The 12,840-nt window shown below is 37.1% G+C and overlaps 1 protein-coding gene across 4 annotated transcripts in view; it reads right to left on the minus strand.

Annotated features, from left to right (window-relative positions):
* Positions 1-5,675: 5,675 nt before the first annotated feature.
* Positions 5,676-12,840, minus strand: part of mon2 (MON2 homolog, regulator of endosome-to-Golgi trafficking) — a 49,125-nt gene continuing 41,960 nt past the window's right edge. For all 4 annotated transcript variants that reach the window (XM_030136399.1, XM_030136397.1, XM_030136398.1 and 1 more), the window contains 6 exons: positions 10,435-10,625; positions 9,845-9,905; positions 9,637-9,760; positions 9,263-9,470; positions 7,025-7,107; positions 5,676-6,472 (listed from right to left, as the gene is read on the minus strand). In XM_030136399.1, coding sequence (XP_029992259.1) covers positions 6,309-6,472; positions 7,025-7,107; positions 9,263-9,470; positions 9,637-9,760; positions 9,845-9,905; positions 10,435-10,625 — 831 coding nt within the window. In that variant the 3' untranslated portion in view covers positions 5,676-6,308. The remainder of the gene's footprint in view (positions 6,473-7,024; positions 7,108-9,262; positions 9,471-9,636; positions 9,761-9,844; positions 9,906-10,434; positions 10,626-12,840) is intronic.

Genomic DNA, 12,840 nt, shown 5'->3' on the forward strand with positions numbered 1-12,840 from the left:
CCACAAGCAGATTATTATTATTATTTTTCTTCTTTTAAAGCAGTACATCGGAGGTTTGTACAGACTAATGCAGCGGTGGAGAAAATGCACGAGCGGTGAGCGTTTACCTGGAAAAACCGTGCGCGAGCGCAGAAAGCAGGGGCTTTTTCCTCGCGTGAAGTGGAGACACAAGCACTAGCAAGGCAGTAGCTTGCGCAGTCATCTCCATAGCGGGCAGTGTCTCAACCCAACCAACAGCACAAACTACTACCTCAGCCAGTACGTGGTCAAACCAAGAGGCGACAAACAGGAACGGGGGGGGGACGCAGTGGAAGAAAAAGACGCCAAAAAAGAATAAAAAATAAAATAAAAAAAAAAAACAGTGAGAATCAAAGCGCCTCCTCGTCTCTCCGGGCTCAGCTACATTCCCCTGCAGCCGCAGATGGTCCGTCCTCTGCCGCTTCCCTCCTCTGTCTGTCTGTGCTCACTAGAAATAAGAGGGAAACCCCGCCCAAGCAGACCAGCTCCACTCTCCTCCTCCTCCTCCTCCTCCTCCTCCTCCTCCTCTACATCCTCCCTCCTCTCTAACCACACATCTCCCACCACACGGTCCTCTCCCCTCATATGACCTAAAGTGGAGCATCCCAAACTGGGGATCCAGGTCCTCAGGGGGGACCCGAGAGGAAGCAGAGGAGGTCACCGACATGAGGACAGGATTCTGCAAATAACTGAGCAAAATGACAGCTTTCTGGGGATTTAACCCCATTTGATAGTATTACAGGAGACTAAAATGCATGCACTGTCAATAAATAACACTAAATTAAAGTTCTATTAACAATGCGATATTTATCTAAATGTAACTGCACTATTTTTATATAGAAGTGGTTCATAGATATACTGTCTCATAGATATATTGTTCTTATTATACATACTGTTGTTAAAATCATTCAGAGATATACATACTGTCATACAGTTAATACTTTGTCCTTTTTCATTTTTTATTCTACTTAGCTCTATTCTTATGTTACTTTGTAAAACGGTAAAATCTATTTTACAGCAAAATGACAGCTTTCTGAGGATTTAACCCCATTTGATAGTATTACAGGAGACTAAAATGCATGCACTGTCAATAATAAAAACTAAATTAAAGTTCTATTAACAATGCAATATTTATCTAAATGTAACTGCACTATTTTTATATAGACGTGGTTCATAGATATACTGTCTCATAGATATATTGTTCCTATTATACACACTGTTGTTAAAATCATTCAGATATACATACTGTCATACAGTTAATACTGTAAATTTACATCTATTGATATTTTGTCCTTTTTCCATTTTTTTATTCCACTTAGCTCTATTCTTATGTTACTTTGTAAAACTGTAAAATCCATTTTACAGCAAAATGACAGCTTTCTGGGGATTTAACCCCATTTGATAGTATTACAGGAGACTAAAATGTATGCACTGTCAATAATAACACTAAATTAAAGTTCTATTAACAATGCGATATTTATCTAAATGTAATTGCACTATTTTTATATAGACGTGGTTCATAGATATACGGTTTCATAGATATATTGTTCCTATTATACACACTGTTGTTAAAATCATTCAGATATACATACTGTCATACAGTTAATACTGTAAATTTGCATCTATTGATATTTTGTCCTTTTTCATTTTTTTATTCTACTTCGCTCTATTCTTATGTTACTTTGTAAAACTGTAAAATCCATTTTACAGCAAAATGACAGCTTTCTGGGGATTTAACCCCATTTTATAGTATTACAGGAGACTAAAATGTATGCACTGTCAATAATAAAAAACTAAATTAAAGTTCTATTAACAATGCAATATTTATCTAAATGTAACTGCACTATTTTTATATAGACGTGGTTCATAGATATACGGTTTCATAGATATATTGTTCCTATTATACACACTGTTGTTAAAATCATTCAGATATACATACTGTCCTACTGTTAATACTGTAAATTTGCATCTATTGATATTTTGTCCTTTTTCATTTTTTTATTCTACTTAGCTCTATTCTTATGTTACTTTGTAAAACTGTAAAATCTATTTTACAGCAAAATGACAGTTTTCTGGGGATTTAACCCCATTTGATAGTATTACAGGAGACTAAAATGCATGCACTGTCAATAATAACACTAAATTAAAGTTCTATTAACAATGAATGAATATTTGAATGAATGAATATGAATATGAATATGAATGAATGAATATTTATCTAAATGTAACTGCACTATTTTTATATAGACGTGGTTCATAGATATAGTGTTTCATAGATATATTGTTCCTATTATACACACTGTTGTTAAAATCATTCAGATATACATACTGTCCTACTGTTAATACTGTACATTTGCATCTATTGATATTTTGTCCTTTTTCATTTTTTTTATTCTACTTAGCTCTATTCTTATGTTACTTTGTAAAACTGTAAAATCTATTTTACAGCAAAATGACAGTTTTCTGGGGATTTAACCCCATTTGATAGTATTACAGGAGACTAAAATGCATGCACTGTCAATAATAAAAACTAAATTAAAGTTCTATTAACAATGCGATATTTATCTAAATGTAATTGCACTATTTTTATATAGACGTGGTTCATAGATATACTGTCTCATAGATATATTGTTCTTATTATACATACTGTTGTTAAAATCATTCAGAGATAAACATACTGTCATACAGTTAATAATTTGTCCTTTTTCATTTTTTTATTCCACTTAGCTCTATTCTTATGTTACTTTGTAAAACTGTAAAATCCATTTTACAGCAAAATGACAGTTTTCTGGGGATTTAACCCCATTTGATAGTATTACAGGAGACTAAAATGCATGCACTGTCAATAATAACACTAAATTAAAGTTCTATTAACAATGCGTTTTTTATCTAAATGTAATTGCACTATTTTTATATAGACGTGGTTCATAGATATACGGTTTCATAGATATATTGTTCCTATTATACACACTGTTGTTAAAATCATTCAGATATACATACTGTCCTACTGTTAATACTGTAAATTTGCATCTATTGATATTTTGTCCTTTTTCATTTTTTTATTCTACTTAGCTCTATTCTTATGTTACTTTGTAAAACTGTAAAATCTTTTTTCTTATATTTAATTTTTTATTCGCTATATAGAGGGTATGCACGTGACGTCACCGCTAGCGGAAGTCACCGCGGTTCCGCCCACTGAGTGGGAGAAAGAGGGAGATGAGTAGCGGCTTTGGCTTGAATACTGCGAAAACTTTAGAACAATCTAAAAAATGGGGAAGTGCTGTTGTGCCACTGATTGCACAAATAGGTTTAAAAAGCACTCGGAGCTATCGTTTTAGCGGCGACCTAAAGCCAAAGACAGAAGAAGCAGATGGATCGCAGCAATTCGTAGAAATAACTGGAATCCAGATAATGAAACCTGGATTTGTGGTTGCCATTTCGTGTCAGCTAACGTTTATTTATGCTGTGTTCTTGTGTAAAGTCATACCTTAAATTACATATCGTTTTGGCTAACATTATTTCTTAGTAAAGCTCTTAATGTTAGCATCTGTCATTTAGTTCTATATTTCATAACTGAAACGTTTTTGTCCTCAGTTGTGTGATTATGAACCTTGTGCTCTACATGATTTGTAAACTAGCTTAAACTGAGGCTAACCTAGTTTTCCACATAAGGGGGTACTCTAGCACAAAGCTGTTGTAGCTGTGTTGGATCAAGTATTTGATGTTAACTCTACTTAAATCTCCACAGTACCAGTAGATCATCCACTCACTTGGGTCAGTACTAAGGGTTCAACCCCAGTAAATCAGTAGTGAACTGTGAGCACTACTGCTGGGCCTTTACCTTGGCAAACACCGCCAAGAAAATACGTCTGCACTGACATAAAATCTCAAAAACAATCGAATGTTGAATTGAAAGCACTCACCAGCTGTAATCCTCTAATTAACGATGACAAGGATGTCAACAACTCTTTGGCTTTTGTATTAGGTATTTTCCCGGTGTTGAAATCAGATTCATATAAATGTCAGGATACGCTTTCCGGCCGCATATCAATGTTCGTAGACCACTTGTTGTTTGGTAGCTTGCATGGATCCATATCGAGTCCAATTGTCTTTAATTTCATGTTATATTCCACATTTTTCCCGGTCCCGCTGTAGTTACCGCTAAGCTCCGCCATGTTGAGCCGGTTTGTTTTTGCCACTCAGTCTGACTTAGAGGGGCGTGGCCCAGGGGGGAAGTGACGTATGTGCATTCCCTCTATTCATATTTCTGCAGCACTGATGTTTTGTTAATATTGTTGCACTGACTGGAGTAGAACTCCTAATTTTCATCGTACACACAATGACAGTCTATTCTATTCTATTCTATTCATATGAGGTGAGACGTGTAAGATGGTACAACTACAGTTCATAAAGTAGCCTACTTCAGAAAACAATATCCATGGAGAATAGTACAATAAATAAATAAATAAATAAATAAATACTACTATATTAAAAAAGTAAACATACTTTAAGGGTTCACTTTCTATTAAATTGCAATCTACCAACTTAACACTTTAGCCTACAGTATGTTAACATTTCAAGTTCCATATTAAATAATGTATTGTATACAGTAATGATAATAATGTGTAACAGTGTTGTTTCAAGTATGCTGCTGCCATATACACTGCAATTAGTGATATCATTACATACATCTTTTGGGTATATTAAGGAGTTTATAACATGCATTCATCATAATATACTTCACAGATGTACACATATTAAAATCTATTTCACACAGGTGAGATATACACATCAATAATTGTAGTTTCAATTTCTACTGTGTTTCATATATATTGGGTATGTAAGTATGTCGTAAGTTCATATGTATATGCACTATGTACACTTTTTTTTTTTTTTGCCAAATTCTTGTATTGATAATAGAAAGTCAGACCACTATGTATAGTCTTCCTCGCACCTGAAAGTTATTCAGTTGGGTTCAGGTCTGGATTCTTTGGAGGCCAATCCATGTGTGAAAATGTTGTCTCACGCTCCCTAAACCACCCTTTAGCATTTTAAGCCTGATGAATTCTGGTATGTGCACCTACCTGCAATGTCTCATGTGTCATCAGTGAAGAAAAAAAATCCACTCAATATATTCATGTTCAGCTGACCTTATTTTATGGACACATAACATTGCTGATCCTAGACCAGACCAAATGAATCAAACCCAGATCACAACACTGGCCCCATAGGCTTATACTGTAAGCACAAGGCATGATGGGCAATCATCACATCCACCTCTCTTCTCACCCTAATGCACCAAACACTCTGGAACAGGCTCAATCTGGACCCATCAAACCATATAACCTTATTCCACTGGAAAAACAGTTCAATTTTTAGTCTTTCTACAAACTGATGGTTGCTAAAGAAATGAGAAGCTCCTCACTGCATCAGTTAAAGGGTTAAAGAACCAGTTACACTTGAAACATATTAATCACTGTAGAAATTATTCAATGGGAGGCTCTTATCTATTTGCTGAGTTGAATGAGGTGGCAAATGACCAAAATATTACATTTGCATACAGGATTTCAATTTTTCCATAAAACCTTAATGTAAAATGTCACAATCACCTTTGCAGGGCTGATGAATGGAATCAAAAAAATGACAAAACATGAATAGACGTAAGGTAATGTAACAGAGCCACACGCAGCACAAAGCTGATTGTAGAACTGTCCCATTTATTTTATACAGACAGGTACATCCCTTCTCAGATGGCTGGCTAAAGATGACATGGAATGTTACAGTAAGATTTGTTTTCTTGCATAAAATCCTCACTGTTGAAAATGTTGCAAAAAGTCATTTTTAAGATCAGTAAAGCCCCGGTTTTTGCATTTTTTTTTTCTTAATTACATCATCAACACTATCACCACACACTGTACATCAACTCTGCCTCATCAGAAGAATAAAACAAAACTAAATCTAGAGGCAACACTGCAATTTATTTATTTTTTAATCTCTGTAGTTAACACAAGAGTGCAGCCAGTCTGTATGAGAATGGGGAGGGGGGGGGGTGGGGGGTGCAGAGGCGTTACCAGCTCACATGAGAAGCACACGATGATGCGTATGAAGGTCGGGGTCATCGGCGTGGTTTGAGTGGGCCTCGGATCTCTCTTCACTGTTGGTTTGTTTCATGTCACTGTAGATGGGGCTCACGTGGAGTTCATGTCCGTGCATTTGTGAAGCACGTGGGTCAAGAAGACACATTCAAGATTTCTTCATTATAAAAAACAAACAGCTGAGAGTGAGCCTAGTCAGGATTCTCCGTTCTGAACTCTGGAGACGGGAGGCTGCATAAAGTCTTTAAAGGGCCCGAGGGCCTCCTTCAGAGCTGAGCTCACCTCAGAAGAAGAGCATGTAATACACTCCACCAGTGTGGGGTACAGGGCAATCACCTGTGCCCATGTGTTGCCATCCACTGCAGGCAGGAAACCAAACAATCACAGAAGAAAAGACACAAAGAAAAATAACACAAAGGGGGAGAGGGGAGGGAAAGGAAGGAAGAGAATATGAATTGTGGTAAAAGGCAATCAAAAAAATCATTTCCATGATAAAGTCCCGCAGGCGTATGGGAATGAGTTTTGCTCCGAGTAAAGGGGGACATAATGCAAACATCCTGAAGGGCACTTCAAAAACACAATTTCAGCACGTCTCATTTCAATCTTTTCCCATTTAAAAAATAATTTCTTGTAATTGACCTTGCTGGAAATGTAAACAGCTCTACTAAGATTGGAAGGAGATAAAACCCATTTGAAAAATGGTCCCAACTGTACTCCTGACACATTTATCTAAAATGAAGCTATCATAGATAAGGTGGCATTGTTGCATTTTATTCTGGTTTCTTTCCTTCCTTTCTTTCTTTCTTTCTTTGTCCTTCAATCCTTCGTTCTGTCTTTCTTTCTTTCTGACACTTTTTGCTCTCTTTTAAGAATCAGTTTCATCCTTGACATACACACACTAACAGACTTACCGTTTTCTGGCTGCGTCTTTTTAAGGGAGTCCATCAAAGTGCTGATAGCTTTCAAAACAAAGATAATCTCAGTCACTTGTTGCCTAAAAATAGACACAAAAAGACCTTGATTAGCCACGGACACATTTGTAAAGGTTTAACTGTGACTCTTTAAGGGCAATCACAAGTGAAAGAGACAAAAGACAAAGAATGATCATCAATAGTCATTTATAACTTAAATCTATTGTTCTGTTGAATAGAGTCTTCATTGGATTTGTTATGATCTTTTTGTATAATAACTATTTTTGTATATATTCATGCAACCTTCGAACACACATTCACAACTCCCCACCATCCTTTTGCTGTTTTATGTTGTAATGGTCTAACTTCCCTGCAGGGATCATATTAGATTCTAACAGAGCAAAAAAAAGATGTATTTCACAATTTCCCATGATTCCCAGGCCTAAAATGTGGTGTTAGGGTGTAAAACAGAGTAATCAAGCTGGTTTGGTGTAGATTACAAAGGGGAACAGAAAAATGATGGATGTATGAATGGAGCTTGGGTGGTGTTGGTTTTGCATTGCTAAACACATGTGGTTAAATCACAAAACTATGAAATGCCAACATTTAGAGCTGAATTCCTGAAGGACGCATTTGCCCCAAAAACATCACCACATGAGAGGTGCATCATAACGGGCCTCATGCAAGAACTAGTCATAAGAAGAAATGTGTTCTTAAATGCTTCAGACGAGCTTACTGCACTGACGTTTATTTCATTTTTTGATTATGTCTCAGGTATGAACATACCTCATGAGTGGTACGCATGGGGGCTTCTAATGCTCATTTTCATTATTGATTAATTTGTTGAGTAGAGGTGGTTACATTTGGAAAACTGTTTAACCATTTAGTCAGAAAAACTGGGAGTAAGACTGCAGTGGTTTAACGTGAAGCTGGCAAAAATTTAATCAGACTTGAATCCTAACTTGTGATCGTTGTGAAGCTGAACCAGTCACACTGTCTCATGTTTTGGTTTTGTTCAAAACTGAAAAACCTCTGACAGTCTGTATTTAAATTTCTTTCTGATGTTTCAGGATCTCATATTGAACCTGAGGCAACAATTACAACATTTGGCATTACATCACATTCTTTTCCTTTTAATCAAAACTATAAAAATTTGATTACTTTTACCACTCCTCCAGTTTGTAGATTAATACTCCTTAAATGGAAAGATAAACAGCCTGCAACATTTAAATCTTGGTTTCTGGATCTTTTACATCATTTAACACTGGAAAAAAATTATATTCTATAAGAGGATGTGCCAATAAGTTTTTCAGCACCTGTCAGCCTGTTCTGAATCATATAAAAGAAGTACATTCCTCACTTATTCCGGAGTAGTCTTATTATACTAGTCTGTGACTAATATCTGAGTCTCTTATTTTTTATTTATGTATTTATGCATTTATTTATCTATTACTGTTTTTAATTATCTTCTTTTTTATGGTGCAACAGGGTGGGAGTGTTCATGGATTTGGGTATAAAAATGTGATGACTGTATCATGCTTTTCTGGATGACTCTATGTGTAATAAAAACATCCCTGAATGTGTTACTTGGTCACAGAGGAAGAAAGAAACCACATAGTAGTCATAATTAAGGAGTTGGAATCCGATAAATTGACGTTTCTTTTACTTAAAAAAATATACAAGTCGACTATAGGTTATCAAGATACCTGTCAAATAATTTAATGGTCGATATGTGATCGATTAATCAGTTAATTGTTGTAGCTCCGGACTTGACCTGTTGTAGGAATCGTGCAGAAAATGTGCCTTTAAATCCTGCTTTGAATGCGGCTCTGGTAAATACTATACTATATAAAAATATGTAAATACTATGTAAATATTGTATGGTAGCACTTTGATATTCAGTTGAATGAAAAGTGGTTTATACATGCAATTTATTATTATTATTATTATTATTATTATTATTATTATTATATTGTCACGTTCCGTAATTCTAACCCGTTTTTTTCACCAGATGCTCCTAAATTACACTACCTCGGAGCAATTTTGTGTTTTTAAACTCTATAAATTAGCCGTTTGACATAACTGGTGGTTTTCTTTCTTTAACAAGCATACCCTGACCCTGATGTGGAATGCTAATGAGCCCACTGCACTGAAAATACCAAAAGAAAATTCAGATAACAGAAAAATGTTGCCACGAGGCCCACTGAGCATTATTCTAGGGAGTGCAACATGTTGTACCTGGGCAGGGGGCAGCGTCCGCTCAACCTCTCGTCCTCTACATATCTGCGGAGAACGTCCTGGGATCTTTTGAGGAGCACCGAGAGCGCCATACGGGAGATGTAGCCCTCCTGAGGGGTGGACACTTTGTTGCTGAAGGAAAACTGCAGCAACGTCTCAAAGCACACCTTAGAAAACTCCTCCCTCATCCGCACATCGATCTCTGCTTCTGTTGAGGGAAAGCCAGTTCCATATTAAAGAGGGTTTGATGACAATAATACCGACAGGAGCCAATGAAACAAGGACTTAGACCAGCATTTTGTAACCCTGCATTGCAATGAGTGTCAGAAATAAAAGCAAAAACCACCCAGATCGTTACCAAAGTCCTGTCTTACCTGTGAATGAGGGAGACTGTGAGTGAATGGAGCCTTTATTGAGCATGGCCATGATCTGGCCGACAAAGTCTTTGGGGATGAAATTGGCAAACGGTAAAATCTCAGTGCTGATCAGCTGTACTACCTAGAATGAAAAGGACACAATGCTGATAGGAGGCTTATCCACTAAACAAAGCAGCCATATCGCATGCTAGAAACAAGAATTTACCTCTACATCAATGGCTTCATTCTTCTGAAATTCCTGGATCGAGAGGTTGTCTGGAGGTGTGCTGTGAAAGGAAAAACAGGAAGGAAACATCAAAAAGGGTTCCTACAGGTTTCCACAAGTTAAATTTAAGACTTTTTAAGACCTTTTTAAGACTACTTAAAACAGAATTTAATGCCCATTTCACTGCCATACTAGCAAAAATTTGTGACTCCTAAAATTTAGGAAAAAGTGTTTATTTAACAACACCTTGGTTCACACCATTTTGAGTCATTTCTCACCGGGGGCTACAAAGTTAGCAATAATTGGTTCCTAATCTCAATATAAATTGTCGAGTTGGAACTGAACAGACTAACGTTACTTTCTTGGACATTTCCCAGACATATTTAAACACAATACAGCCAACAAGTTTATGGCAACATAACTTAAGACCTACCATATCAAATTTAATACCTTTTAAAGACTTTTTAAAGGTACTAAATGCAGATTGGTAAATTCAAGACTTTTAAGACCCCACAGGAACCCTGATCAAAATCATGAGCTTGTCGAATCATTCCTATATTAGCTTAATAATAATTGTGTCAATTCCGTACCTTTTGGTAAAAAGAAAGTCTTCGAAGGCGTTGGCCAGCTCAGGCCACATAGTGTCGAACTTCCCGGAGGAGGCATGCTGCCGCGCCACAGGCAGTCCGATGGAAAGCACCTTGAGTAGAGAAGAAACTGCGAGCTTCCAGGTGCTCTCTGACGGACAGGCATACTTCAAACCCAAGGGCATTCTAAGGGTCTGAGGAATAAAGGCAAGAGGGGGAGAAAAGACTGCTATAACAAAAGATCTCAATGACTTGACGCACAAAGCAACACTTCAAGGTAAAATCTATAAAACTAACTTGGGTACTCCAAAAGCCTTCTCTGTTATACTTTAATATAGAATGACTTGAAATGATAGTGCCAACATCAAAGCAGTATTTCAGGACATTTTGCACTGGGCAGAGGTGTTATTCAAGTTCCATTCTGTAAAATGAGAAAAGAAGTCAAAGGCAGCCATTTCCACTGAACAGCTGGGGTCCCCAAGGTTGTGATTTTACAAGTATAACTTTCTGGCTTTGGAGATCGAAAGGGGTGGGGACGAGATCTGGATCTGTCCACGGGGGAACTTTCGCGGCAGTTTCTTGGAAAATTAACTGTCTTCAGTCTGAGGTTTCCTAGTAACAGGCTCTGGGAAAAAAGCAGTTAAACGCAGGTGTCGGGAGCTCGACGAGGAGACTTGGTGTCAGATTTTATAATATAAGCTCTGCGATGACTTACACTAATACGATTTTTTGCATCTAGAAAAAACATATGGAAACACTGAGCTCCACATCTGCTACATGGAGGATTTCCTGACATTAATGCTACAAGGGTGAATAAGAAACATTTTCGCTTTTTCATCCGGAGGGACAAATGTCCAAAAGTCCTCCAGCAGTGACCAGAATTCACTAGTGACGTCTAAAGTTTCCACACTCACATGAAAGACATCTCTCACAGAGCCTGAGCATCTCCTAGTTACTCATGGTCATGACAAAAGAAAAAAAAAACATTTACTCACTGTATTTCCACAACACTGATAAATAATGCATGTGTCTGGTCCTCTTTTATTAACATGGTATTTTGCCAGCTAATAAAAACACCTGCTCTGAGATCATTACTGTGGTATGCCAGAAGTTTAAATTGCTTCTCAACACAGAGATAATGATGCAGCGGCAAATTTCTGTCCTGGGTAATTCAGCATTAATTAATTCTTAAAATTACAAAACTTGCTCATAACATTGCGCCAGTTTTTTATGAGTGCAAGTATAGCTCAATGGATGGCAACTAAAAGTTAATTTACCTACACTATGATTTGTATTTAGCTTTTACTGACAACGACAAGACCTTTCATATCCCCTCGGACCGCCTACAAAATCAATAAGTGGCATTGGTTACTGATCCCCGCGACCCTCTCGAGGACAAAGCGTTTCAGAAGATGAATGAATCAATGGTTACTGATGTCAGCTTAGCTTCTAACACTGCAGTCATAGAGCTTCCAGACAAAGGACAAAATCACCCTACAGACGCAGAACAGAGTTGGGTTAAACAGCTTTTCGATTAACTGCCCCCGTTTTCATGGAATTATTTAAAGATGGACCTGAAAATGTCAGAACCCTTCAGTTTGCAGAAATTTTAAAGGACCTGGAACATAAAACTCTTGGTCAATGTGACTACCTCTAAATTTGCACTGAAATTATTCTTAAACTGATATTTTATCTATCTCAATTTTTTACTGCATACACTTAAATATTGTACTCATTTATTTGTATTATGCTGCTCTCTTGCCCAGGTCGCTATAGGAAGATTTAAGCTGGTTAAATAAAGGGTACATATCAAAAACATGCTCAGTGGTTATTGACTAAAATGTTCATAATAATTACTTGACACTTGTTTTTGCTCTAAAAACTACAGCGGCTTTTGCATATGAATGCATGTCAAAACTTTCATTCAGACATGGGTGTGACTTACCCCAGCTGATACACTCTATTCAAGTAACACTGTCATAAAGCACTTCAGGGTTCAATGTACAGTTGACAACTTATGCAGAAAAAAAATCATTTGAACTTATCCTAGCACCCGGTTGTGGTTCATAGGTCACCAAATAGCAATCACTTACGAATAGGAATCACCCTAAAGCATAACCAATGAATTGTACCAAGTTTGGTTATGCTCTGCATAGACTAAACTAGAATAGAATATCTTTATTACCTCCGCCAAGAAAGTTATGTTTTTGCCGGCATTTGTTTGTCTGTCTGTCTGTGTGCAAGATAACTCAAGTTATGGACAGATATGGATGAAAATTTCAGGAAATGTTGATACTGGCACAAGGAACAAATGATTAAATTTTGGTGGTGATTGAGGGGGGGGCACGGGGGGGGCCCACTGATCTGCCTTGGCGGAGGTCTGCGCTCTTCGAGTGCTTCTAGTTGTTA

The sequence above is a fragment of the Sphaeramia orbicularis genome, chromosome 6 (genome assembly GCF_902148855.1).
Source record: "Sphaeramia orbicularis chromosome 6, fSphaOr1.1, whole genome shotgun sequence".
NCBI lineage: Eukaryota > Metazoa > Chordata > Actinopteri > Kurtiformes > Apogonidae > Sphaeramia > Sphaeramia orbicularis.